Raw genomic sequence first — 24397 nt, 5'->3', positions numbered from 1 at the left:
AATTCTATTTAGCAAACAATTTGACCTTTCCTACTTTTGTTACATATCATATTCCAATATAGTCACAGGTCTAGTTTTGAACAACTATTCATATCCATTGGTCTACTTATCTGTACCACAATGTTTAGTTTTATACTAAATCTTTAAATCTTACCATGTAAACTGGCTCTGCTTTTACAGAGTGGACTTAGATGATATTAGGTTCTTATTCACCAATACACATTTTAGAAAGATTTTTCAGGTTCCTAAAAAAACAGCTGGAATTTTGGTTGGAATTAGGTTTTACTTTATATGCTAAGTTGCTGCATCTATGAACAATAAACTTACTGAGTGGAGTGAATATTACCATGTGCCATTCAGACACTTTAAACAACTGAATCAGATTCCCCCAGCTGCTGAGAAAGTTGATGTCTAATGGCTCTTATCTGAATAATTCTCTGGAAATCGTCCTTAGCTAAAGATTGTGTGCCTAAACCACACTGTCTCCTGAGGAATTTCAGGAGCATAAAGTCTGAGCTTGCCTCAGCTGGGACAACTTAAAAAAGGCTTTACATCACTAGAGTTTACTTCCATTGCTGCAACCCTATTGCATTTTACCTTTTCCCTCTGCCCAATTATCCTTCTTTCACCCCTCAAAAGAACTGTTTATGAAAGCCTTTTCCAATGAATGTCTTACACTCAAGTATGAGAATCTCAGAATGTGTTTCCTGGAGAACCTGAACCATGACTGTCTCCTTCAGAAAAATCCTGGAGTTTAGGGGATAAATATAATCAGCAATACAATTGTCTAGATCTATGGCATGTCTTTTGATATATATTTGGTAATAATTAAAATGATACCTTATTTTCATTTTTCTCATTCCTGTCTGCCTCATAAAATATTTTGATCTTATTTGGAAGACAGAGATGTTATTTATTAGCTTCTCCAAAACCCAGAATTTGTATGTTTTAATATATCTTATTCTTATTCTTGAAGGTTAGTGAAGAGTATTCTGGATAATATTCAGATCTCTACTATTAAGAAGTAACTCCACTGTCTTTTGGTATGCATTGTTTTTCTGCCATAATGTCAACTGTCAATATAATTATTATTCCTTTGTAGATAATCTTTCAATTCACCGTCTCTTTTTATGTGGTGTCCAGTGCATAGTTTATTGCAATGGTAATATTTTATAGAGACAGAATTTATAGTATGCTGATTTGCATATTCATAAGTGTTCTAAATAAAAATGTGATCACTTTGTTTCATAATTTTCTGTCCTTTCATTATGGATATTTTCCTTATTTCTTGGAGGAAAAGTGGAAGCAGTTGCAGTTTTGATTTTTTTTAAATTTTCCTTTCAGTTATGGCCTTGTCCTAGTTGTGCAACTATCTGCCTTCAGTTTCTCAACACGTTTCCAAGACTCTGAAAGATTTCTACTCCAGGTCTTCAATTAGTCCAGTGTCCTTTTGACATGAGTCCTTATTCACTTCTATCTCCGTTCCCCCCACAAAAAAAGAAATGAAAACTTACTTCTATTACCATTTATCCTGTTTATTTTTTATTTACCTGTACCTCTTCAATATCAAAAAAGTATTTATCATTGCTATGAATTAGTCATATATTTGCATATAGTATAATACAGTGGGATACAGGAGATTAATGTCAGAGCATTCATTTCATAGAAGCTTTTTTTTTTTTTTTTGAGTAGGCTCCATGCCCAACATGGAGCCCAGTGCGAGGCTTGAGCTCTTGGCCCTGAGATCAAGACCTGAGCTGAGATCAAGAGTCAGATCTTAACCGACTGAGCCATCCAGGTGGCTCACAGAACCATTTTGATTAGTAATCTACCCAACCTGTTTTCATTCATTTTTAGCAGCAAAATAATTCAACGTAATATCAGTTTCTTTATCCTGCCATTCCTTGGGACTTTTATAATCCTCATTTTTGCTTCATAGTGGCAACTCAACAATCTATGTGCAATTGTTAGTAATATGCCTGTTCATATTAGGTGTTCATAGCTTGAAATATCAATTTTCCTAGGGCAATCTACATGTCACTCTGCCAGAGGAGTCTAGTCTGTATTGAAATGCAAGGAAATATTTGCTTACTGATTATTTCGAATCTGTACATAGATTCTATAAATATTTTCATAAACACATTAATTTTAGCTAGTACTCTAATTTTGCTCCCTTTTCAGGAAAACTCCTTGAATGAACTGCTCATAAGAATGATGAATATGACTGTTCTGGATTCCATCATACCAGGTCCCATTAGAAAGTGCATTATCTTTTTATAATGCTAAGTTCTACTTGGCAAGCTAAATTATAATCTGTTTTCTTGGTGAATGTAGAATCTGAGTAAGGAGTATTAATTGGTTGATATCACCAGAAGGTGTCATAAAGTTAGGGTCACCTGAGGCATCCATTTTCACCTGCCAAGGAGGCCACACACTTCTGTCATTCGTTAGGGCACCCGCTTCTCTGGAAATTTCTGGAAACACACTGAAAATTTCTTGTTTTGTGGGCTCCATTTTTCTAAACTCCACATTGGCCATTCTCCTTCTGTTAATATAGTCTTCCTTCTAATAGCATATAGTACAATTGACTTTAGCAATGCACATACAGTTATCCTGTCTAGAGTCTTACACTCTGGTCACCATGTTTAAAACTTGTTTGTTCATAAAGCTCCAATGATTTATACTTTATGACTTACAGTGATTGAAGTCACAATTACTTGTTAATTTTTATCTGCTTTGATCTTCTAACTTGTGAGGGTACTTTATATTTCCCTTAGTATCCTACTATTTTAAAATATTCAAGTAAATGAATCCATTATGCAATTCCTGTTCAAAGTAATTATTTTAAATATGGTAGCATGCTAATATTTTTAAATCTACCATATAGAATCAATATTTTAAAGTACTATCAGATTCTAAAGTTATATTACAAGTCAAGAAAACATGTTGTTATTACAGGTTATTATTTTAACATATAGTATTTTGAGATTATCCCAAATAGAGTTATGATATTTTATTAATTTACACTAATTATGCACATATTTTAAAGTGCCTTTTACTGAGGACCAGTATTTACAACATTTTTCTGCAACTTTAAACACATTTCTTACCACAAGCTGAACTCTTCCACCATTAAGTACATCTGGGTCTAACTCAGGCAAGAAGTGATTGCTGCATAATGACAAAAACCAAAAATTATATTATTATATAAATGTAGAGGAAGAATATGAAAGAAATGCCCAGTGAAAGTTTGGGAGAAATGAGTAATCTACAAAATGGAAATAACAGTGTTATTAAATTAGAGTATAGGCAAAGATACATACAAATTTACCTTTCCATAGTCATTTGAAAATTCAATTTAACATAAAATTTAAATTTCTAAATAATATTCAAAACCACTGTTCCTTACCAAACAGAATACCAAGAGCAAAAATTTGAAACTACCAATGATAGTTAATAAATGATAGAACATATTAATATTTTACTTACATTTACTCATATATCTTGTTTTATGAGAAAAGCAAAGCTTCCTTTTTTTTATAAAGATTTTATTTATTTATTCATGACAGACACAGAGAGAGGCAGAAACATAGGCAGAGGGAGAAGCAGGCTCCCCAAACGGAGCCTGATGCGGGGACTCGATCCCGATCCCAGAACTGGGATCACGCCCTGAGCCAAAGGCAGACGCCCAAGCCCTAAGCCACCCAGGGGTCCCCAAAACAAAGCTTCCTATTTTAAAATACCTATAGTGTGCCAAACATTATACTAATGCTCACCATTAATTTCTGTTTAAAACTAGAACATTGACATTTAGCTTTTCATCTGTTCTTGAAAATAACATTTTCTTAAAACATCGCCACTTACTCCTTTATGTATTTTCAGAAGAGAAAGTACATGAACAATTGCCTGTTGCATCATATGTTTAAATCCAACTTATTTAAGTGTAAGGGATATTGTTAAAGTTTTAGGTATATCTAAAATACATCCTGAAACAATTTGCTTATATTTTTCACGTTATCTATCCTAATGCTTTTAAATCCCTGAGCAAGACCTTTTATATTTGGTTAAGATAGATGGTAAACTATGGTTGTATTATATTTGTTTATAGTTCTAAGGATGTCATTTGATGAATTACACTAAATTGACTCATACCAACATAAAATAAATTTGTGCTTATATTAATTCGAATACTTAGTAAAATTAAAAAAGTTCTCAAATATTGACTGCTTTATTCCTACTTTCTTTGCTCACGATGAAATAGGACAAAATAATCCAGATTATAAAATGTTGTTTCAATTTCACTTTCAGTCTTCACTTCCTTTTCCATATTTTTAAAGAAATTACATGGGTAGAATTGACCACATATGAAAGTGTACATTTATTTATATCATAAAAAATTTCATATTTTACATATCTTAACTGGCTTGTAAATTGTCTTAACCCTTATAATTACAGGATTTTATTTGTTAGACATTTAAAACATTTCCAAAGCATTACCTACATTTAGATTCAATATTGATTTATATGTTTAGTGTTTATAACAGCATTTTAAAAATTATTTTGTGGACATATGCAGCTAAAATGAAAGTCTCAAAAATTTATATCAAAAATATTATTGTCTTTGGACTTCCATTTCCCTAAAACTTTGGTTCAATAGTTATGCATATATATGCTTTTTATCACATTGCTATGGGCTGAATTTGTTTCATCAGAATTGATAATGTTTATGTTCTAACTCTCAATACCACATAATGTGATGTATTTGAAATAAAGCCTTGAAAGAGGTAATTAAAGTAAAATGAGGTCATATGGGTAGGCTCTAATCCAAGATGACCAGTGTCCTTATAAGGACAGGAGATTAAAAAATAGGCAACAGAGATGGAAGGATGATCGTGTGAGGGCACAGGAGAAGGTGGCTATTTGAAAACCATGAAGACACTCCTCCAAAGAAACCAAACTTGCTGACTCCTTGATCTTGAGCTTGTAGTCTCCAGAACTGTGAGAAAATAAATCTCCACTGTTTAATCTATGGTATTTTGTTATGGTAGACATGGCAAACTAATACATACATTAGCATAACAAAAATTAATTGATTACCTATTAGATTCGAGCTGCCTTGTTTGTTATTAAAGGATATAAATATTTAATATCCTCAAACTTGTGAGCTCACCTCCATCTTATAAGATAGATAGATAAGATATTATCATTTCACTATAAAGGAGAGGAAACTGAAGCATGGAGACATCACTGGAAATTAATACATGACTGGTAAAATGGCAGTACCAGTGTTGAATTATAATTTTAACTGGCAAATGTTAATGATAGACATGATAACAAATAAAATATAACCATCAATACATATGATATTTATAAACAGTTAATGGATACCATGCATTTTACTTTATAAAGAAGAATCATTTCTGTGGTTCATCTGTTGGTAGTAAGCATTACAGAAACAGAGTTCTCAAACACTTTAGGGCGAAAAATATAAAGAGTGATTACATCTATTCTATAGAAGAGGCCTTTTATAACCTGGCAACGGGTGTATTGGCCTTTAGCTATAAAGTCATGTTTGTTTTAGCACAATGAACCTAGGTTTCACTTTTCAAGATGTGTTTACAATACAAAAATCTAATTTAAAGGAAATGACCTCACCATTTCATATCTCTGGAATTAGTTGTTTCACGAATCCCAACCTGTGTGTGAAGCCATTGGTATGTGTATTCTTTACTCCTTTCTAATTTTTCATTTGCAGTGGCATCCTTGTAGGTAAGTTCTTCTTCCTTACCTGGGGAAAAATATGGGTTACTTAAGGAGATCAAAAGGCTAGGCAAACAATTTTATCAAAAAAAGAAAAAAAGACTAATTCATGGAAGCTTAAACATCTGTAAGAAAAAAGTCAGTCACTTATAGATTAAGTAATTTTTCTGCTTGAGTTTCAAACTCATCTATTTTGAAAAATAAAAAAAAGTTTCAATGCGGGGGGTCCCTGGGTGGCTCAGCGGTTGAGCTCCTGCATTCAGCCCAGGGCGTGATCCTGGAGTCCTGGAATCGAGTCCCACATCGGGCTCCCTGCATGGAGCCTGCTTCTTCCTCTGCCTGTGTTTCTGCCTCTCATTTGCTCAGCGGTTGCTGAGCCATCCAAGGATCTCCTGTTCAGGCTTATTTTAAAGTCCAGCTGTTCTTACACTAACCTTTTACAATAGAATTCATAAATTATATTAAGGATATTTGAAACATAGTCTTAATTCTGTATATGAAACCAAGCTTGGTTTGTGTAAGCTAATCAAGTATTTTAAGCTAGGAATAAAATTATATAAGGTTTAGGGAACTTGTGGCTCATGCCATAGTAGCTATTTCAAAAAAGGAGGTGGGGAAGCCTACCAATATAAATGGATATGGGGAATACGCAAGAGGAGAAATACAAGGGAAGAATACAAGTAACAAATATGAGTAAAAAAAAAAAAGGAAAAAAGAAAATTAAAAATCCAACTCTTATATTTAAATGTAAAATTTTTACATTTGCATAATAAAAAATCCAACCCTATATTTAAATTTACCCATTTTTATAATTTTTTAAAAAAATATATGTTACTACTATGACAATGCCATGCATTTCAGAATTACACCAAAGACCTGCTGTTTTCAAGCCTCCTTCCATGGACTAAATCTTTTGTGGAACCATTATCAGGTTTAGGGACTTACTGGCTTTGTTGGATTGATTGACAGTACCCTGGAGAAAGGTACCTCTTGAAAACTAACTCATGATAATACAACTAACGAGAATCCTACAATTTAAAACCTAATGTTTAAAATATTAATTTATTAATTCTTTCACTATAGATCTTTGTGCACAGAAACGTCACCTTATATTTGCAAGTTGTTTGGAAAACAAATGAAGCATGGTGCAAGGCCTACTTCGAACACTTGGCGCATGTACCACACACAATCATACATATACAGACATGGTTAGCATTTGTCATTCTGCATATGTTGGGCATGATACATCTACCATGCACAACTTTTCCCTTAAAAACTGCTGCTGAAATTAGTGAAATGACTTTAGTTCAAAGAGATATTGTAGCCAGTTCTTAGGAAAGCTAAAAAGCAGGATGTTTATTTCCCTAGACTCCATGTTAACTTGGCAAAGTTAACTTGCTGTCACTTCTCATGCCACGTTGTGTTTCTAAAACAGCCCCAGCCCTTGCACCCTGAGCTTAAGCCGACCCCTCCAAATAGCAGATATATTTGGAGGAACAATTGCTTCACATGCGAGGGCTGACCACGGAATCCTAAGTGGCTGTAGAGTATACAGAAACGAGAAGAGAGACTTAAACAAAGGGAACCTTTGGAATTGCCACTTCCAGTTACTGCACAGCATTAAATCTTTTCTCTGGCAGAGTCCCAGCCTTTTATCAGCTCTTCTTGGTTGACCAGACCAGATGTTGCACCCACAAATGCAGTGACAGAAACTAGTGAGGACTCAGTGACCACCGATAATCAACTGAGCCCATAGCTAGAATCTTATCTACTCTTGATATGTAGAGAACCCTTTGTGATCCTTTTGTAATTATACTTTTAGCTAAAAATAAAAATTATCTGTGTCTCTTTTTAAAAATAATGACAGATCATTCCAATAGTCACTTGTTAAAGTACTCATTTTGGAATGTTTTCCTCAGCTCTACAATAGCACTCCATAAACCTTAAGTGGTTTTACATCAGAGTTCAGCTAAGAATTCCTGAGTAAAGACGAGAGATTTCACTGTAAGGGTCCAGTTCATATTAACTATTTTAACCCTAAGGCGTAGATTGGTAGATTGGCGTGTGCTCAGTGTAATAAACAACAAGCATACTGGTGAAGTTGGCTGGATGTACTTGAAGATACTGTAATTTACATACTGAAGAAATTGATTCTGTGTTGGCTAAACCATTTCGAGATTACTCCTGTCATTGAGAAGAAGAAAATAAGGTTAACCCTTTTACACTCACAGAGGAAGTTCTGTTTTTAGCATCTCACACAGGAAGAATAATGGTGATTTGAATTATTTAATGGACCCTTGTCATTAGTTAGGCTGTCGAGTAAAACCTTTCAGTTGTAGAAGAGGCATCTTTCTGCCTGCAGAACTCAAAATGCTTTGCTTGCTATCCTTTCATATTTTTCTGGGTCTTGCTTCATGAATTTATATATCATAACCTAAGAAAAAAAGGTCTTTCCTTTGATTCCTGCTGTCCCCTAGTTACTGCTGTCTGCGCATGCTCCTTTCCCTCGAAACACAAATGTGAGTAATTTTATTTAAACAAATTGTTAAACGTTTTTTTTATTATAAAAGGAATACATTCTTATTATAGATAATTTAGAAAATACAAAAAAGTAAAAATTAAAAAAAAATCCATGAAAGTCCCATTATCCAAAGATAACCACTGGAATATTTTTAAGGCATTTCCTCATAGTTCTTTTTTTAATAGATTTTTTTGTTTACATAAAATTGTATGTATTCTATACATCCTACATTTCTGTATTATAACAAATGCATTCTAGGTAATGGAAATCTCATCCTAAACATAATTTTAGGGGTTATACACTATGATGTACCAACTTGTTGCATGATAAGTTTCTAATTATCTATTTAATTGATTTGTTTTTCAGGTGGAATTAAAGATAACATCTTTAAAACTATAAATATTTTGAGGAACTCTATATGGTCAAATAGCTGTAATAGCTTTCATCAATTTACCATAGACTATATGAGATTACTCATTTCACTGAGTCCTTGGTCAACACTGGGATATAAAATATTTTAAAATTCTTGATAATATGACAAAAATATTGTCTAATATGGTCTTAATTTATACATCTTTACTGCTAGTAAGATTGAATGTTATTCCACAATTACTAATTAATTATAAATCAAATAGTGTAAAATACTTTCTTGTTCTCCCCAGTTCTGCTGGATCCTAGTATTTCTCTTTCTGCTTTTAAATGATCATTCGTAATTCTTTATCTGTTATCACTGGTGCAAATATTTTCTCTTGGCTATTGTTTGATTTTAGTTTCTAGTGTACTTTCCAAAGGAGCAACTTTCTCAGCATACCAATTTATTTGTTAAATATCTTTTAAACTACTAGTCATTTTCCCCTCATAATTTTTAGGTTCATGTCTCCCAATTCAATAAATTCATATAAAATAAGATACAAGTTTTCAGGGACAAATTCTATAGTCTTTTAATACCTTCCCTTTCACTCTAAAAGATGTTGGTTAACAAAATTCTTTTAAGAGATTCTATTCCTTGTTTCTATTTCTTCATTTTCCATTCCCACCTTAATTTATTGCAATCTGATTTTGTCAAATTGAAATGGATGTTACTAAGAACTAACAAACATATTTATTTCATCTTAATTGACCTCTCCACTGAATTCAACTACAGAGGCCATTTCTTTTGTCCCTTTTCTGCAGGATGTTGAATCAACCTTGACTACTCATGCCTTAAAGTACCCACATCTAATCAGAAGCTAGATCTAGTCTACCTGCTGGGTATCTCACTAATAACTGGCTCCTCCTTTCTATCCCCACTACCCATTTCACTTCAGGCTCCATTTTGAACAGGAGTGAGTAGGCTTGTATGCGGTGATGTAAGTCCAAAGGTATCTTTCTGACCTATCACAGTGGAAGAGGCACCCCTTCTCCTAAGCACAGTGTCTTCAACTCTGCTCTGGATCCCAACCCTTTCATATAATCCAGTATCTTGTATCCATCAATATTTTCTTTTCTTCCATATTTCCAGTATCTGTCAAAAATGGCTCTTACTTTCCCCTCTAGCTGCTCTTTTCTCTCCTTCTGTAATCAGATACACTTCTTGAAATAATAGATAAAGACCAGTCCTTGTTGATTTATTACAATTCATGTTTCAGCTCACTGCAAGATACTGCTTGACACCATTTCACTGGAACTGTTCACACCAAGATCACTAACATTGCAAAATTGTTGGAACTTTTTGAAGTTATTATCTTATTGACTCCTCTATAATATTATACACTGTTGTGCATTCCTCCCCTCTTAAAAGTCTTATTTCCTTTAGATTTTGTTTCATTACTCTCTTTGTTTTTTTTCTTTGACCTTTTGCCTAAACCCCAATCTCCTTCAAGGGCTTCTCTTTCCTTGACATCCCTTCTAATCTCAGGATTCTTCTCTGGGGTTCAATCCTGGCCCGATTTACTCTTTCCTGTATAGGATATTCATTCAAGTTCTTCAATCACTTTCATTATCTCCTTTTGAAACATGTATCCACCCAAAGCTTTGCCACTTAAGACACCCTACAGATAATTTAAACTGAGTATGTAAAAAAGCTGAACTCATGTATTATCTTACTTTTCCTAAGATCCCATAGTGATACTACCTTTGTCAATGTATAAGACAGAAACCAGAGTCTTCTGCTGAACCAGCATTCATCCTTATTCTACAACTGCAAATTTTGCATCCTAAATTCTTTTCAATCTCAAATTTCCTGGATTTTTGTTGTCGCTATTTTATTTCATGCTACCATCATTTCTTCTGAATTACTGTAAGACCCCTCTCACTGGTCTTTTTTTCTTTTCCTTTCTTTTCTTTTCCCTTTGGTCTTGCTCCTGTGTACATATCTCCATACTGCAAATGGCCTTGTTGAAATACAAATTCAATTGCACTGCTTCATAGGTTAAACTCATGGTTCATCATTGCCTTTGGATAATGTTTTTTTTTTTTCTTCTCCTTTGCATGGCATACAAGCCATGCATATACCTTCTGACACATCCATTAGATTCTTGCCTCAGTCATTCAAAATGATCTTTTTTGGCTGTAGACCTATGCTTCAGATTACTTACTTTGCCAATGTTTTTATTTTTTTATTTTTATTTTTATTTTTTTTTGCTTCATGTCTTCAGGTCTCAGTTTAGAGATTACATTCTTTGAGGTAAGTCCTTGATCTTTCAACACTGCATTCCTTATTCAAATTAAGTTGGTGATGTCTTCCAAAGGTTCCTATAGACAGTCCATAATAGCATTTATTACATTTTACTTTCTTTTTCATGTGTCAGTTTTGCCTACTATATATAATCTCTTTAAGGATTGCACAGTAGGATGGTGCTTAATAATTTTGTGAAATAATGGAATAATTGTCATAGTTGATTAATAATCTGTCAGTGCCCTGACAAATGTAGAGCTGGAATTTAGATTTTTAGTATGTAGACAAACCTATGCATTGTGGAGGATACTACATTCCTTTACATAATCAACTTAATCATTATGATAGAAACTTCACCTCTGAAAGTCATAACTGGTTTGGGATAAAAATTGACAACCAAAGAAGGCAAATTAAAAAACAAAATAGAAAACTACTCCATCATATAAGGCTACTTTATAAAATGTCCACAGTGTATGAAATCCTAGAGGAAAGCAGTTCAGCTTTAAGAAGTTCACTGAAAGAAATGCAGTCTTTTTTGAAATTAATGGAAATATTCTTTTCTTCATGAAAAACAAAATAAGTGTTCATTAAACCCATATGCTTCAAATAAATGTTTTCTAAATTTTCAGTATAGCATAAATATCCTACACAGAGGGAGATTAAGATTCAATTATCATTTGGGACACACACAAAAAGCTAATTATTTATATTTTAAATACATATGGCAACTTTCCCATGACTATTTTCTTTTCCCTTAATGGCCTTTCTTAGTAATATAATAAAAACGTATTCTTGGTTTCATGGATAGAGATGAGTTCATCTCTTTACCAAAAGCTTTTGGAGGACATAGTTGCATGATGAGCAAAATACTATGTGCAATGGAAATATTTTTGGTAACGTTGATAAATGGCTGATTCTACATATCTCATGCTGGAAACGCTAAAAATATGTTTCCATTTTAAAGTATAAGTGGTCTGTACATGTTTATTAAAGGAATTATTGCATCATACTTCACAAATAAAGCACAAATAAAATTGGAGTTTGGCATAAATGTTATACTAACAGAATTTTAAATTCATTAACATCTGTATAAATACTTGTTGATAGGGTGTTTATGGCTTCTTCCTTAACCAATCCAATCTGTTGTTGTAAAGTAGACAGCATTGGCATGAAACCAGTAACTCTAAGATCCATTTGTGTGTGACAAGCAACATTCCTATTCTTTTAAAATATATTTAGATATATATGTAATTGATCACTAAGGAAAATGACTTCATGAATAAAGGATTGTTGTTGCCAAACGTTAAAAACAGAAATTTTGGGAATAGAGCCAAAGCTGTATGTAAGGGTCAAAGGCTAACTGCAGTACTGATCACTCCTTTACATATTTCACTATATTTTATGGGAGGGAAGCTAAAAAAAAGTACTAGAATGAAAAATACTTGGTAGTTTCTGACATTTAAATTAATTTTCAAAATTTGTCTGTTTGGGGGTTGGGTGGTACATAAAGTAGACGAATGACCTTTAGGAAAGCAAAGGAAAAGTCTTTTGTATTCAACTCATTTATATAATTCTACCCGAAATGATATGTTTTGCCATTTGTATTGGTCAGTTGAATTTAATCTCCTCAATAACCTTATACTGGAGTACCAAACACTACATAAAGAGTGGTTCTTTAGTTTCTTCTGTGAGAACCACGTTAAGTCAAGAAAATTGCAGGTTGTTAAAGTCATATTGTCATGCGTATTAGTCATATTAATGTATAATGTGTCTCCAAGTTTGCTGTTAACTAGGGCCAGGACTAGGGTTAAGTGAAGTGGGGCAAATGAAATACTTTACAAAATTTACACAAAATTTAAGGGGTGACAAAAATCTCAGGAATCAGGGGAATAATATTTGAATGTAATATTTTAAAATAAAAGTTCATGCAAAAATCCATGATAAACACAATATAAAAGTTTTCAGTGACAGGATCAGTAAAGTGCTATGCCAAGCTGTATTAGAACCTGAGGTAAGGGAAATATCAGTAATACTGATCCTTCACGGTCAAGGCATTGGTAGATTTACTTTTTCCTAAATAATAATAAGTGTTAATAGGATATTATTTTTAGAACTACCCAGTAGCCATTGTCTAAGATTGTTTTCTACATTTCCAATCACTCTGACACACTACTTAATTTTTTCACTAGAAAAGCCTCTGGAATTGTGACATATGAGAAATTAATTATAGGATAAATTAATTCAGTCTATATAGGAGAGTCTACATCTTAGTCATCTGTCTGTTTAGGATCTATCTTGCACGTAATTAGTTGGCTTTTTTACTTACTAACTGTGTAATTTTGGGCAAATTATCTATCTTCTCTCTACCTCGTTTTTTTTTTTCTCTTAAAATGTCTAGAATAATTCCAAACCTCAGAACACATATAATGCCTAACATATAGTAAGAATTTTTTTAAAGATTTTATTTATTCATGAGAGACAGCAAAAGGCAGAGACATAGAGGGAGAAGCAGGCTCCTTGTGGGGAGCCTGATACTGGACTTGATCCCAACCCCGGGATCACAACCTGAACCTAAGGCAGATGCTCAACCACTGAGTCACCCAGGCGCCCCTATAGTAAGGATTTAATAAGTATAGCCATTTTGCTATTTCTAAAATTAAATGAGCTCTATTATGCATAGCCTTAATGCTATCTCAGTTGCCTTGGACCAAGACTTAGCTATCCTGGAGGTGAGACTATCTGTAGGACAGATAGGACTATCTGTAGGAATCTCTAAACACAGGCCAAGATCAAGGTTCCAGGGGGTCACTGGAAAGATCCCAAGATTAACCACAAAACTAGACAGAACAATTTTCTGGGAGAGTCCAGGAAGTCTTCGTTCAAAGAATTCTAAATCTATAACAGGTATTTTTAAAAATGTATTTTATTTCCTAATATATGAGGATTTCTGTGTGTCTTTAATAAAGAAAAGTTAATTTCCAAAAGATAACAAGGATACAGAGTCCTAATTGATTTCAAGTTATTTCAAATAATTTTTAGCAATTGCTCAGTAATAACCATGAAGGAGGTTCCATTGACATGATTCTCTCCTGTTTCACTCTCTCAATTTAATTACTCTTGGAAAATATTCCCCTATCCAATCTAGACTCCCTCAGGGAGTGTTAATATAGTAGGTCATCCAAACTAGGGCCCACCCAATAGAATGGAGAGGCTGATGATGTAAGTAGGTTGGCTTTCAAAATAACATGATCATAGTGCCCGTATAAGTATTACTGCCACCTGTGTTTTGTTTGTTTGTATAGTTGGACTTCAGGTTCTTGCTATATTTAAAAGCTTTTGCTCTGGTAAAAAGACATCTCTAATTCTACTCATTTATGTATATTTATTAATTGAGGGCCAAGTATACAGGTGATTTCCTTTATTAATTTTATTTCAAAAGAAGTTAGTAAGTGGTATTAATATTGATACACTAATGATAGAGGCTTGATGCATCCAATTAAACACTTTTGGTATCATTGCAATCATTGTTTTTATAGCAACAAGACAACAATACTTATCACACATTTATACATTCATAATACATTTCCCATTGACTATTAATTTTCTGCCTCTGATGATTTCTCTACCTGTCAAGAATACAGATATACTTCTGTCACAGACCCGGCTGGTATCACATTAAATACTGAATATATATTAAAATATTGTTTGTGTTATAAAACCAATAGTAAGCATAAATAATTTTCTTTCAGTTTTTTTAGGAGGATGGGGAAGGGCAGAGGAAGAGGGAGACTCAAGCCGGCTCCACACCCAGCATGGAGCCCAACTCCAGGCTTGATTTCACAACCTGAGATCATGACCTGAGCTGAAATCAAGAGTCTTTGCTTAACAGACTACGCCACCCAGGTGACCTTCTTTCATAATTTGACAAACATATTAGAGATCAATAAACCTGGTCCCAAACTTATTGTTTTCCATGGGTAATCATTTAAATGAGTATTCCTATAGATTGAAGATTTTAGAATTTTCTAAGTGTATACTTTATTAATGCAGACTTTTTCATTATATTTTGTTTAGAAAGATTTTAATCTTATGTAGCAGAAGTTCATTTGTAAATGAATCAGGGCCTCCATTCATTGATTTCACTTTTAATTGAAAAGATAGGTAAAAGTATTATTGAACTACTTATACTCTAGTGAGGAAAAAAGTAAAGATAGGCATTACCAGTCTTCCCTACAAAATTAATTTTGGCTTTAAACTAATTATATAAATGATTTGGGGAAGCTTTTTTTTTCTTTTTTTGGAGGGGAAGTAAGGGATGGGGTTTGAAACTGGATGGGACTTTAATTGGTCAAGTCACTTTGCTTATCAGAGACAATTTTGTCATTCATCAACATTAGAAAGGAAAGAAATATATGGAACACTTTATGAATTTGCAGGTCATCCTTGTTCAAGGCCATGCTAATTTTCTCTATATATTTCAATTTTAGTATATGTTTTGCCAGGTGAGCACTAAAAGCTCTTTTTATCATTTTTATTTTGTTGTGATATATACAATGTATACAAAATGTTGCATATAGCAGGCGTTTACAATTTCAAGGTTTATAAGATTATATGTTACATAATTTATGCATAAATTGTTTAAAATTATATAAATAAGAATATAAATATATATTCCATGTGACCTCTGATCATTAAAAAAATAGAACACTGCTTGTAAATGAGAAGTCCTGCTCCAAAGTGTCTTCTTTTAGGGATAACAACTATGCTAAAGTTTATGACTTTCTTGGTTTCCTTTATAATTTTTAATTTTTTTTAATTTTTATTTATTTATGATAGTCACAGAGAGAGAGAGAGAGGCAGAGACACAGGCAGAGGGAGAAGCAGGCTCCATGCACTGGGAGCCCGACGTGGGATTCGATCCTGGGTCTCCAGGATCGCGCCCTGGGCCAAAGGCAGGCGCTAAACCGCTGCACCACCCAGGGATCCCTATAATTTTTACTACCAATATATTAAGCAAGCTTTGCTTGCTACAATTCTGAAGGTATTCTTTTCTTTTAAGATTTTTAAATTTATTTATTCATGAGAGACAGAGAGACAGAGAGAGAGAGAAAGAGAGAGAGGCAGAGACACGGGAAGAGGGAGAAGCAGGCTCCATGCAGGGAGCCTGATGTGGGACTTGATCCTGGGACTCCAGGATCACACCCTGGGCCAAAGGCAGGTACTAAACTGCTGAGCCACCCAGGGATCCCTGTAGGTATTCTTTTTTGTTCATTTGTTCAATATTGTTTGTGAGATTCATCTATGTTGGTGTGTATAGATGCAGTTCATTACTTTCCAACACCATACTATATTCTACTGTATGATGTATTACAGTTTATCCATTCCATTGTTGTTGGACACATGGGCTGTTTCCAACTTTGGACTATTAAGAAAAACACAACTCTGACTATCCTTGTACAAGTTCCCATAGGGCAAGCATTTAGGAATGTAATTGGAGGATCATATGAAATGTGTATCTTTCAAGCCCACCACATGTAAAAGTGCTTTCCAAATGGTTGTACCAAATTGTATTTCAATCAGCAAAATATAAGTCTTATTGGCTATTTATTTTCTAACAGTTTTGTTAGGGTTTTTTTTTTTTTTACTTTGCAGATTTAATTTGTATTTCACTGCTATAAAATAGATTAGACCTCTTTTTATACGTTCACAAATTATGTGGATTTCTTCTTTTGTGAAAAATATGTTAAAGCTTCTTGTTTATTTTGCCTATTAGGCTATTTGACTTTAAGGAATTATTTATATATCCTGGATATGAGAACTTTGTTGGTTATATGTTTGGCAAATACCTTCTCCATCTCTGTGGATTATTATTTCACTACTATTATGACATTTTTGGATTTAGATATATTCTTAATTTTAATGGAAATATATATATCAAGATGACCAGTACTTTTAAAGAAATAGTTCCATATCCAATGTTATATTCTTTCACATTGTCTTCCGTGTTATGCTTTTGCTTCTTACATTTAGGTCTTTAATGTGAATATAATAATTTTTTAAGTATAGATAACGGTTTAAGTAAGATTTATTGAAAGTCTACCAATTTCCCACTGATTTAGAATACTGTCTTACAATATCAATTAAGCATATATGCATGGGCCTCCATCAGTTGTCGTTTTCTATACTATTTTACTTTACCTACCCTATCTGATCCTAGAATTACTACCATCCCATCCTATCTCATCTCATCCATCCCATTCCATCCATACCACTCAATACCATACCACACCACAATATATTCACTGTCTCATTTGTGTCAGCTCTATAATATGTTTATTAATAATAGATTATGGCATTTGACAAGTTCTCCCAATTTATTCATCCTTGTTGAGTGTCTTCTGGCTATTTGCAGATTTTGATTTTCTATACAAATTTTAGATTCTGCTTGTCAGTGCCCAGAAACACCTCTTGTTTCATTGAGATTTCATAGTATCCACTGCTAATTTTGGAACAATTTAAATCTTTGAAATTTAGTCTTTCAATTCATAAATTTATTTATAGTTTTTCTTTAACATTCTTGATAGTGTTTTACAATTTCCCTGATAAAGTCTTGCACATTTTTTGTAGACACACTCTTTGGTACATTATTTTAAAAATACTTTCACATCTGTATCATCAGAAAATGGACATTTGGGAGAGAGGGAAATAAGCTATAAGTGAGTCTCAGTGACAGAGAACAAACTGAGGTGGGTGGGAAACAGATATTAAAGGCGGCACTTGTGATGAGCACTGAGTGTTGTACGTAAGTGATGATTCACTGAATTTTACCCCAGAAACCAATATCACACTGTATATTAACTAACAAAATTAAAATAAAAAAAAAAAAACCTGTCACAGGTCTAATTTTTTTTCCTTCTTTGTTTCTTGCCTCTAATATTAGGTTTACGATGAAAGTTAAGGTTAGTTTTGGTATCATATTTTTCTAGGAAATGATCATCTAAATTTTCAAATGTACTTCCATAGGGTTTTTCACAATATTCTCTTACTATATACAGTTTTAGTTTGTATATTTTGTCATCCTGCCTCATTTTCATTTCTGATACTGGTTATTCGTGCTTTCTCTTTGATTTTCATAATCAGACTTGCCAGGAATCCAAAAAATTTCCTTCAAAAACTTATCTTTATTGATGAATTGTTTTACTTTAACATTTTTCATTAGCTATTTCTTTTATATACAATCATAGTTTTATTACTCAGTTGTTTTTAAAAATATTTATGATTTTTGACTCATGAATTTTTCAGATGTTTCCTAATTTCCAAGAAAATAAAGATTATCTAGTTATCTTCATTTATCATTCATTTATAGTTTATTAGCATTATGTTCAGAAAACCTACTGCACATGACTTCAATCCTCAAGTAGTTTTTGAAATCTGATTTAAGACTAGGATAAGTTAAAGTTTTGGAAATGTCTTATGTGTGCTTAAAGGTCATGTGCATCCCCTGGTCATTGTTCTATATGTGTCCTTTAAGCAAATGTTATTAAATTGATTTATTGAACCATGTCCTTACTGAGTTTTTGAGTGCCTGTCCTATATATTACTAAGAAAAATATAATAAAGTTCTCAATATAATTTGGAATTTTTGACTTCTCTTTGGTACTTCCTTAATCTTTGTCTTATATTACTTAAAAAATAATAACATTCCATTTTTAGAGCATTTTTAGGTTTAAAACAAAATTTGAAGATATAGAGATTTCTCTACATACTCTCTTCCTTTACATTTTTAAAGTCTCTCCCATTATTGGCATACTTCCACTCCCCACCACAGTGGTACATTTGTTACAATCTATGAGTTGTCTTCTCATTCTCTTTACGTTGTCTTCAGCAGAACACAAATTTTTAAGTTTATTGAGGTTCAACTCACCAATTATTTCTTTCATGCATTGTGCCACTGGTGTTGTGTCTAAAAAGTCATAGCTATGCCCAAGGTCACCTAGATCTAGATTTCCTTCTATGTTATAGTTGAGTCTTAGGATTTTGCATTTTACATTTAGCTTTGTGATCCATTTTGAATTAAATTTTGTGAGTTGGGGATCCCTGGGTGGCGCAGCGATTTGGCGCCTGCCTTTGGCCCAGGGCACGATCCTGGAGACCCAGGATCGAATCTAAAAAAAAAAAAAAAAATTTGTGAGTTGTATACTGTCTGTGTCTATATTCATTTTTCCTCAAATGTGTGTCGGTCCACTTGTTCTAGCACCATTTATTGAAAAGATAGTCTTTGCTCTGTTATATTATCTTCTCTCCTTTGTCAAGGATCAGTTGACCATATTTGTGTGGGTCTATTTCTGGGCTGTCTATATTCCGTTCCATCAACCTGTTTGTTTATTCTCTTGCCAATACCACACTGTTTTGGTTACTGTAGGCTTATAGTAAATCTTGAAGAATTGTCAGTCCTCTAAATTTGTCCTTCAATATTGTGTTGGCTATCATGGGTATTTTGCCTCTTTATATAAATTTTAGAATCAGTTTGTTAATAACCACAAAATGACTTGCTGGGATTTCATTTAATCTATAGATCAAATTAAGAAGCACTGAAATCTTGCCAATATTGCATTTTTCTATCCATGAACGTAGAATATTTATAAATTTATTGCATTCTTTATTTCATGAAAGTTTTGTAGCTTTTCTCTTATAGATCTTATACATATTTTGTTAGATTTATACCTAAGCATTTAATTTGGGGGTGGCAATGTAAATGGTTTTGCATTTTTAACTTCAAACTTTACTTGTTCATTACTAATACATGGAAAAAAGATCGGATCTTGTATATTAACCCTACATCCTGAAACTTTGCCATAATTACTTTAGTTTCAGAAGTTTTTTTGTTGGTTCTTTCAAATTTTCTATATAGATAATCATATAATCTGAAAACCAAAAAAATTCATATCTTTCTATTCTGTATGCCTTTTATTTCCTTTTCTTGTATATTATTACATCATTAGGATTTCCAGTACAAGGTTGAAAAAAAGTGGTCAGAGGTAATATCCTGTTTTGTACCTTATCTTAGTGGGAAAGCTTTGAACTTCTTACCATTTACAATGATGTTAACTGTAGGGTTGTTGTAGAAATTCTTTATCAAAGAAAACCTCTATTCCTGGTTTATTGAATTTTTATCATGAATGGTGGGTTTTGTGAAATGCTTTTTTTCTTCTATAGATATCATGTGAGTTGACTTTTCTAACCTGTTGATGTGATGGACACACTAATTTTTGACTTCTTTAAAATATTTTTTATTTATTTGAGAGAGCGAGTGAGAGTGAGAGAGCAGGAGCAGGGGAAGGAGGAAGGGCAAAGAGAGAAATGGACTCTCTGATGAGCAGGGTGCCCAATGTGGGGCTCAATCCCAGGACCCCAGGATCATGACCTGAGCCAAAGGCCGATGCTTAACTGATTAAGCTACTGATGTGCCCCATGATTTTTGAATGTTTAATCAGCTTTACATACATGGGATAAATCCCAGTTGTTCATTATGTAATATAATGTGTATAATTCTCTTTATAAATTGTTGGATTTGATTTGCTAATATTTTGTTGAGTATTTTCTGTATCATGTTATTAAAAGTCTGTAGTTTTCTTTTCTCGTATAGTCTTTGTCTGTCTTTAGCATTAGGTTAATTCTGGCCTTACAGAATGAATTAGAAAATATTCCTTCTGCTTCTATCCTTCAAAAGAGATTATAGAGAATTTATATAATTTATTTCTCAAATGTTTGATAGAATCCACCAAGAACCCTTTTGGGCCTGGCATTTTCCATTTTAGAAGGTGATTACTTTTTGACTCAATTTTATTTAATAGATTTAATTTCTTCCTTAATTCTTTTTTTTTCTTTTGCTAACTTTTAATTTACTCTACTTTTTCAAGTTTACTAAGGTAGAAACTTAGATGACTGATTTTACATCTTTCTTTCTTTATAATACATGCACTTTGGCTATAAATTTCCCTCTAAACACATATTTTTCTGCATTTCACACATTTTATAAATAGTGTTTTCATTTCATTTTCATTGAATTCAAAAGTTCCATTAAGTTCCAAATATATATTTTTTAAATTTCTCATAGTTTAGTAATGCTTTAATTTCCTCCTAAAGCCTGCCTTTTCTTACATTAATATGAGGATGCCAGCTTTCTGGCATCTAGACTATTTTTACTATCTTTTTGCTTTCAAAAGTTTTGCACCTTTAGAATTTAAGTTTGGCCCTTGAATTAAAAAAAATCTAGAATTTTTATCTGTTTTTAACTATTTACATGTAACATAAGTACCAGTATATTTGAATTTGTATACACACAACACACACACATGTGTGTATATATATATATATATATATATATATATATATATATATATATATGATTTGAGTGTATATATTTTGTGCTTTCTATTTGCCTGGATACACTATGATCTTTTCTTTCATTCTTTTTCTTTTTTTTCTTTTCTTTTCTTTTTTTCTTCTTTCTTTTCTTTCTTCTTTTTTTTTTTTTTTTTTTAGGGAGAGAGGTGGGGGAAGGGCAGAAGGAGAGAGAGGGAATATTAATCAGGCTCCATGGTCAGAGTAGAGCCCGATGAGGGGCTCAGTCTCATGACCCTGAGATCATGACCTGAGCCAAAATCAAGATTTGGATGCTTAACCGACTGAGATACCCAGGCAATCCAATACACACTAGTTTTTTCTTTACTTTCTTGGCTTTGTTTTGGATTGAGTGCTTCTTTTTTTTTATTGTTCTGTTTTGTTTTGTTTTTTTCCTTCTAGTGTGGAGATAACATTGTTTGCATGTATTCATTTTAGTTTGTACCCAGGATATCAAAATACATGTGATTAACACAATCTAAAATTAACCAATTTCCTCCTCCTCCTAGGGAATATAAGAATCATAGAATATTTTAACTCAATTTAACTCCATTTTAACTTATTATATAAATATTTATCTGATTTTACTTGTGACATTTAATTTCACCAGATGTGATTATTGCTATTCATACTGTCCATTTATGTTTGATTTTAACCACATATTTTCTATTTTTTATTTTTTTCTATCTTCTTGCCACATGGATCTTTCATCTGGGATTTTCTTGTGAAAAGGACTGTCTCTTTAAATAAGTTTCTTTAGTAAGTGTCTACTAGTAGCAAACTCAGTTTTTGTCAATATGAAAATGTCTGTGGTGAGATCTGCTGGGAAGATGGAGGAGATGAAGGACCCTAGACTCAACTCCTCCCATGGATACAACTAGATAATACCCATAATCAATGTAAAAACCCAGAAAATCACCCAAAGACTGACAGAACAAACTCCAAAACTAAAGACAGGGAAGAGGCCACATCAAAGAAGGAAGGAAGAGTGAAGACACAGTGAGAGCGGAACAGACTTTGGATGTCCCCAGTAGGGAGGGAGTTGGTGGTGTGGAGAAAGATGGAAAACAGGCTCTCAGACTCTCACACCAGGGAGCCAACAAACAGGGAAGACAAATCTCCATAATATTTGCCTTTGAAAGTGAGAGGGGCTGAATTTTGAGAGTTCTTAAAACCAATGGGACTTAAAGCTTTGAATTTAAAAAGATCAGTTTGTCTCTGTTCTAGGAGAATACAGTCTGAGTGGAGCCTCCACACTTAAAGAGACAGCATGACAAACAGCCCTGAATCCAATCATGAAATGGGCAAAAGACATGAACAGAAATCTCACAGAGGAAGACATAGACATGGCCAACATGCACATGAGAAAATGCTCTGCATCACTTGCCATCAGGGAAATACAAATCAAAACCACAATGAGATACCACCGCACACCAGTGAGAATGGGGAAAATTAACAAGGCAGGAAACAACAAATGTTGGAGAGGATGCGGAGAAAAGGGAACACTCTTACACTGTTGGTGGGAATGTGAACTGGTGCAGCCACTCTGGAAAACTGTGTGGAGGTTCCTCAAAGAGTTAAAAATAGACCTGCCCTACGATCCAGCAACTGCACTGTTGGGGATTTACCCCAAAGATTCAGATGCAATGAAACGCCGGGACAGCTGCACCCCGATGTTTATAGCAGCAATGTCCACAGTAGCCAAACTGTGGAAGGAGCCTCGGTGTCCATCGAAAGATGAATGGATAAAGAAGATGTGGTTTATGTATAAAATGGAATATTCCTCAGCCATTAGAAACGACAAATACCCACCATTTGCTTCGACGTGGATGGAACTGGAGGGTATTATGCCGAGTGAAGTAAGCCAATCGGAGAAGGACAAACAGTGTATGTTCTCACTCATTTGGGGAATATGAATAATAGTGAAGGGGAATATAAGGGAAGGGAGAAGAAATGTGTGGGAAATATCAGAAAAGGAGACAGAACATAAAGACTCCTAACTCTGGGAAACGAACTAGGGGTGGTAGAAGGGGAGGAGGGCGGGGGTTGGGGGTGAATGGGTGATGAGCACTGAGGGGGGCCCTTGACGGGATGAGCACTGGGTGTTATTCTGTATGTTGGCAAATTGAACACCAATAAAACATAAATTTATTATATATATATTAAAAAAAAACAGCCCTTGCGGTTGCGGTGTTGACCCAGCATTTGAAAAAGACCAGGGGTGATTGGAGGGAGAGTGATTTGCTCATCTCAAAGTGTGGCCCAGAAAGACAAGAATCCTAGGGAGACCCCTCCAGGAACAAAGGAGCTAGCAGGTGTAACATCCCTCCCCAACCCCTCCAGGATAAACAACAGCTACCTGTGAGAACTGGCATGGTTCCAACACTCAGTACCTAACTTGCCTCCCCCTATGCTTAAGTAGATCACCCTTCCCAGTCATGCTCTCCTGAGTTCCAGTGTTGCAGGTCTCTCCTTCAGAAGACCAGTGCAAACCCTGTCAACACCACATAACCCTGACCCACAATGTTGTGCAGGACCTCAGTTCCAGAGGTGGCAGGGGCAGATCTTTCACAGGCAGATGACCACACACCTTGCTGGCCATAAGAGGCAAATGAGCCACTGCAGGTGACTGGATTAAAGGAAAAAGAGGCCAAGATTCAACAGAATAATACATGCAACACACAAAGGAGACATTCCCTGCAGCACCAGGCCCTGGTGCAGGGCACTATAGGACCTCTTCTTCATAAGGGTATTATCAGTAAGAGCAAGAGAAGTAGTTGACTTTCCTAATACACAGAAATAGATACAAAAAATCAGACAAAATGAGAAGACAGGGAAACTTCTCTTGAATGAAAGAACAGTACCAAACCACATCCAGAGACCAAATCAAAATGGATATAAGTAGTATGCCTAATAGAGAACTTAAAGTAATGATTATAAAGATACTCATTGGACTGGAGAGAAGAGTGGATGGCATAAGTGAATCCCTTAACACAGAGATTTAAAAAAAGAACCAGAGATGAAAAGCATGCTAAATGAAATTAAAAATATACTTG

General features: G+C 33.9%; 1 protein-coding gene and 1 non-coding gene across 2 annotated transcripts in view; both read right to left on the bottom strand.

Moving 5' to 3' along the window:
* LRRIQ1 (leucine rich repeats and IQ motif containing 1) overlaps positions 1-24397 on the bottom strand; it is a 189908-nt gene that overhangs the window by 7799 nt on the left and 157712 nt on the right. The window contains exons 23-24 of the mRNA XM_055342046.1: positions 5656-5783; positions 3111-3171 (exon numbers count right to left, since the gene is read on the bottom strand). Coding sequence (XP_055198021.1) covers positions 3111-3171; positions 5656-5783 — 189 coding nt within the window. The remainder of the gene's footprint in view (positions 1-3110; positions 3172-5655; positions 5784-24397) is intronic.
* On the bottom strand, positions 15344-15447 carry LOC129520967 (U6 spliceosomal RNA). Its single transcript, XR_008666730.1, has one exon. It is a non-coding gene; the product is annotated as a U6 spliceosomal RNA (small nuclear RNA).

Source organism: Nyctereutes procyonoides, unplaced genomic scaffold (assembly GCF_905146905.1).
Source record: "Nyctereutes procyonoides isolate TBG_1078 unplaced genomic scaffold, NYPRO_anot_genome, whole genome shotgun sequence".
Classification (NCBI taxonomy): Eukaryota; Metazoa; Chordata; class Mammalia; order Carnivora; family Canidae; genus Nyctereutes; species Nyctereutes procyonoides.
Note: the sequence above shows the minus strand (reverse complement) of the source record. Positions and strands in the feature narration are given on the sequence as shown.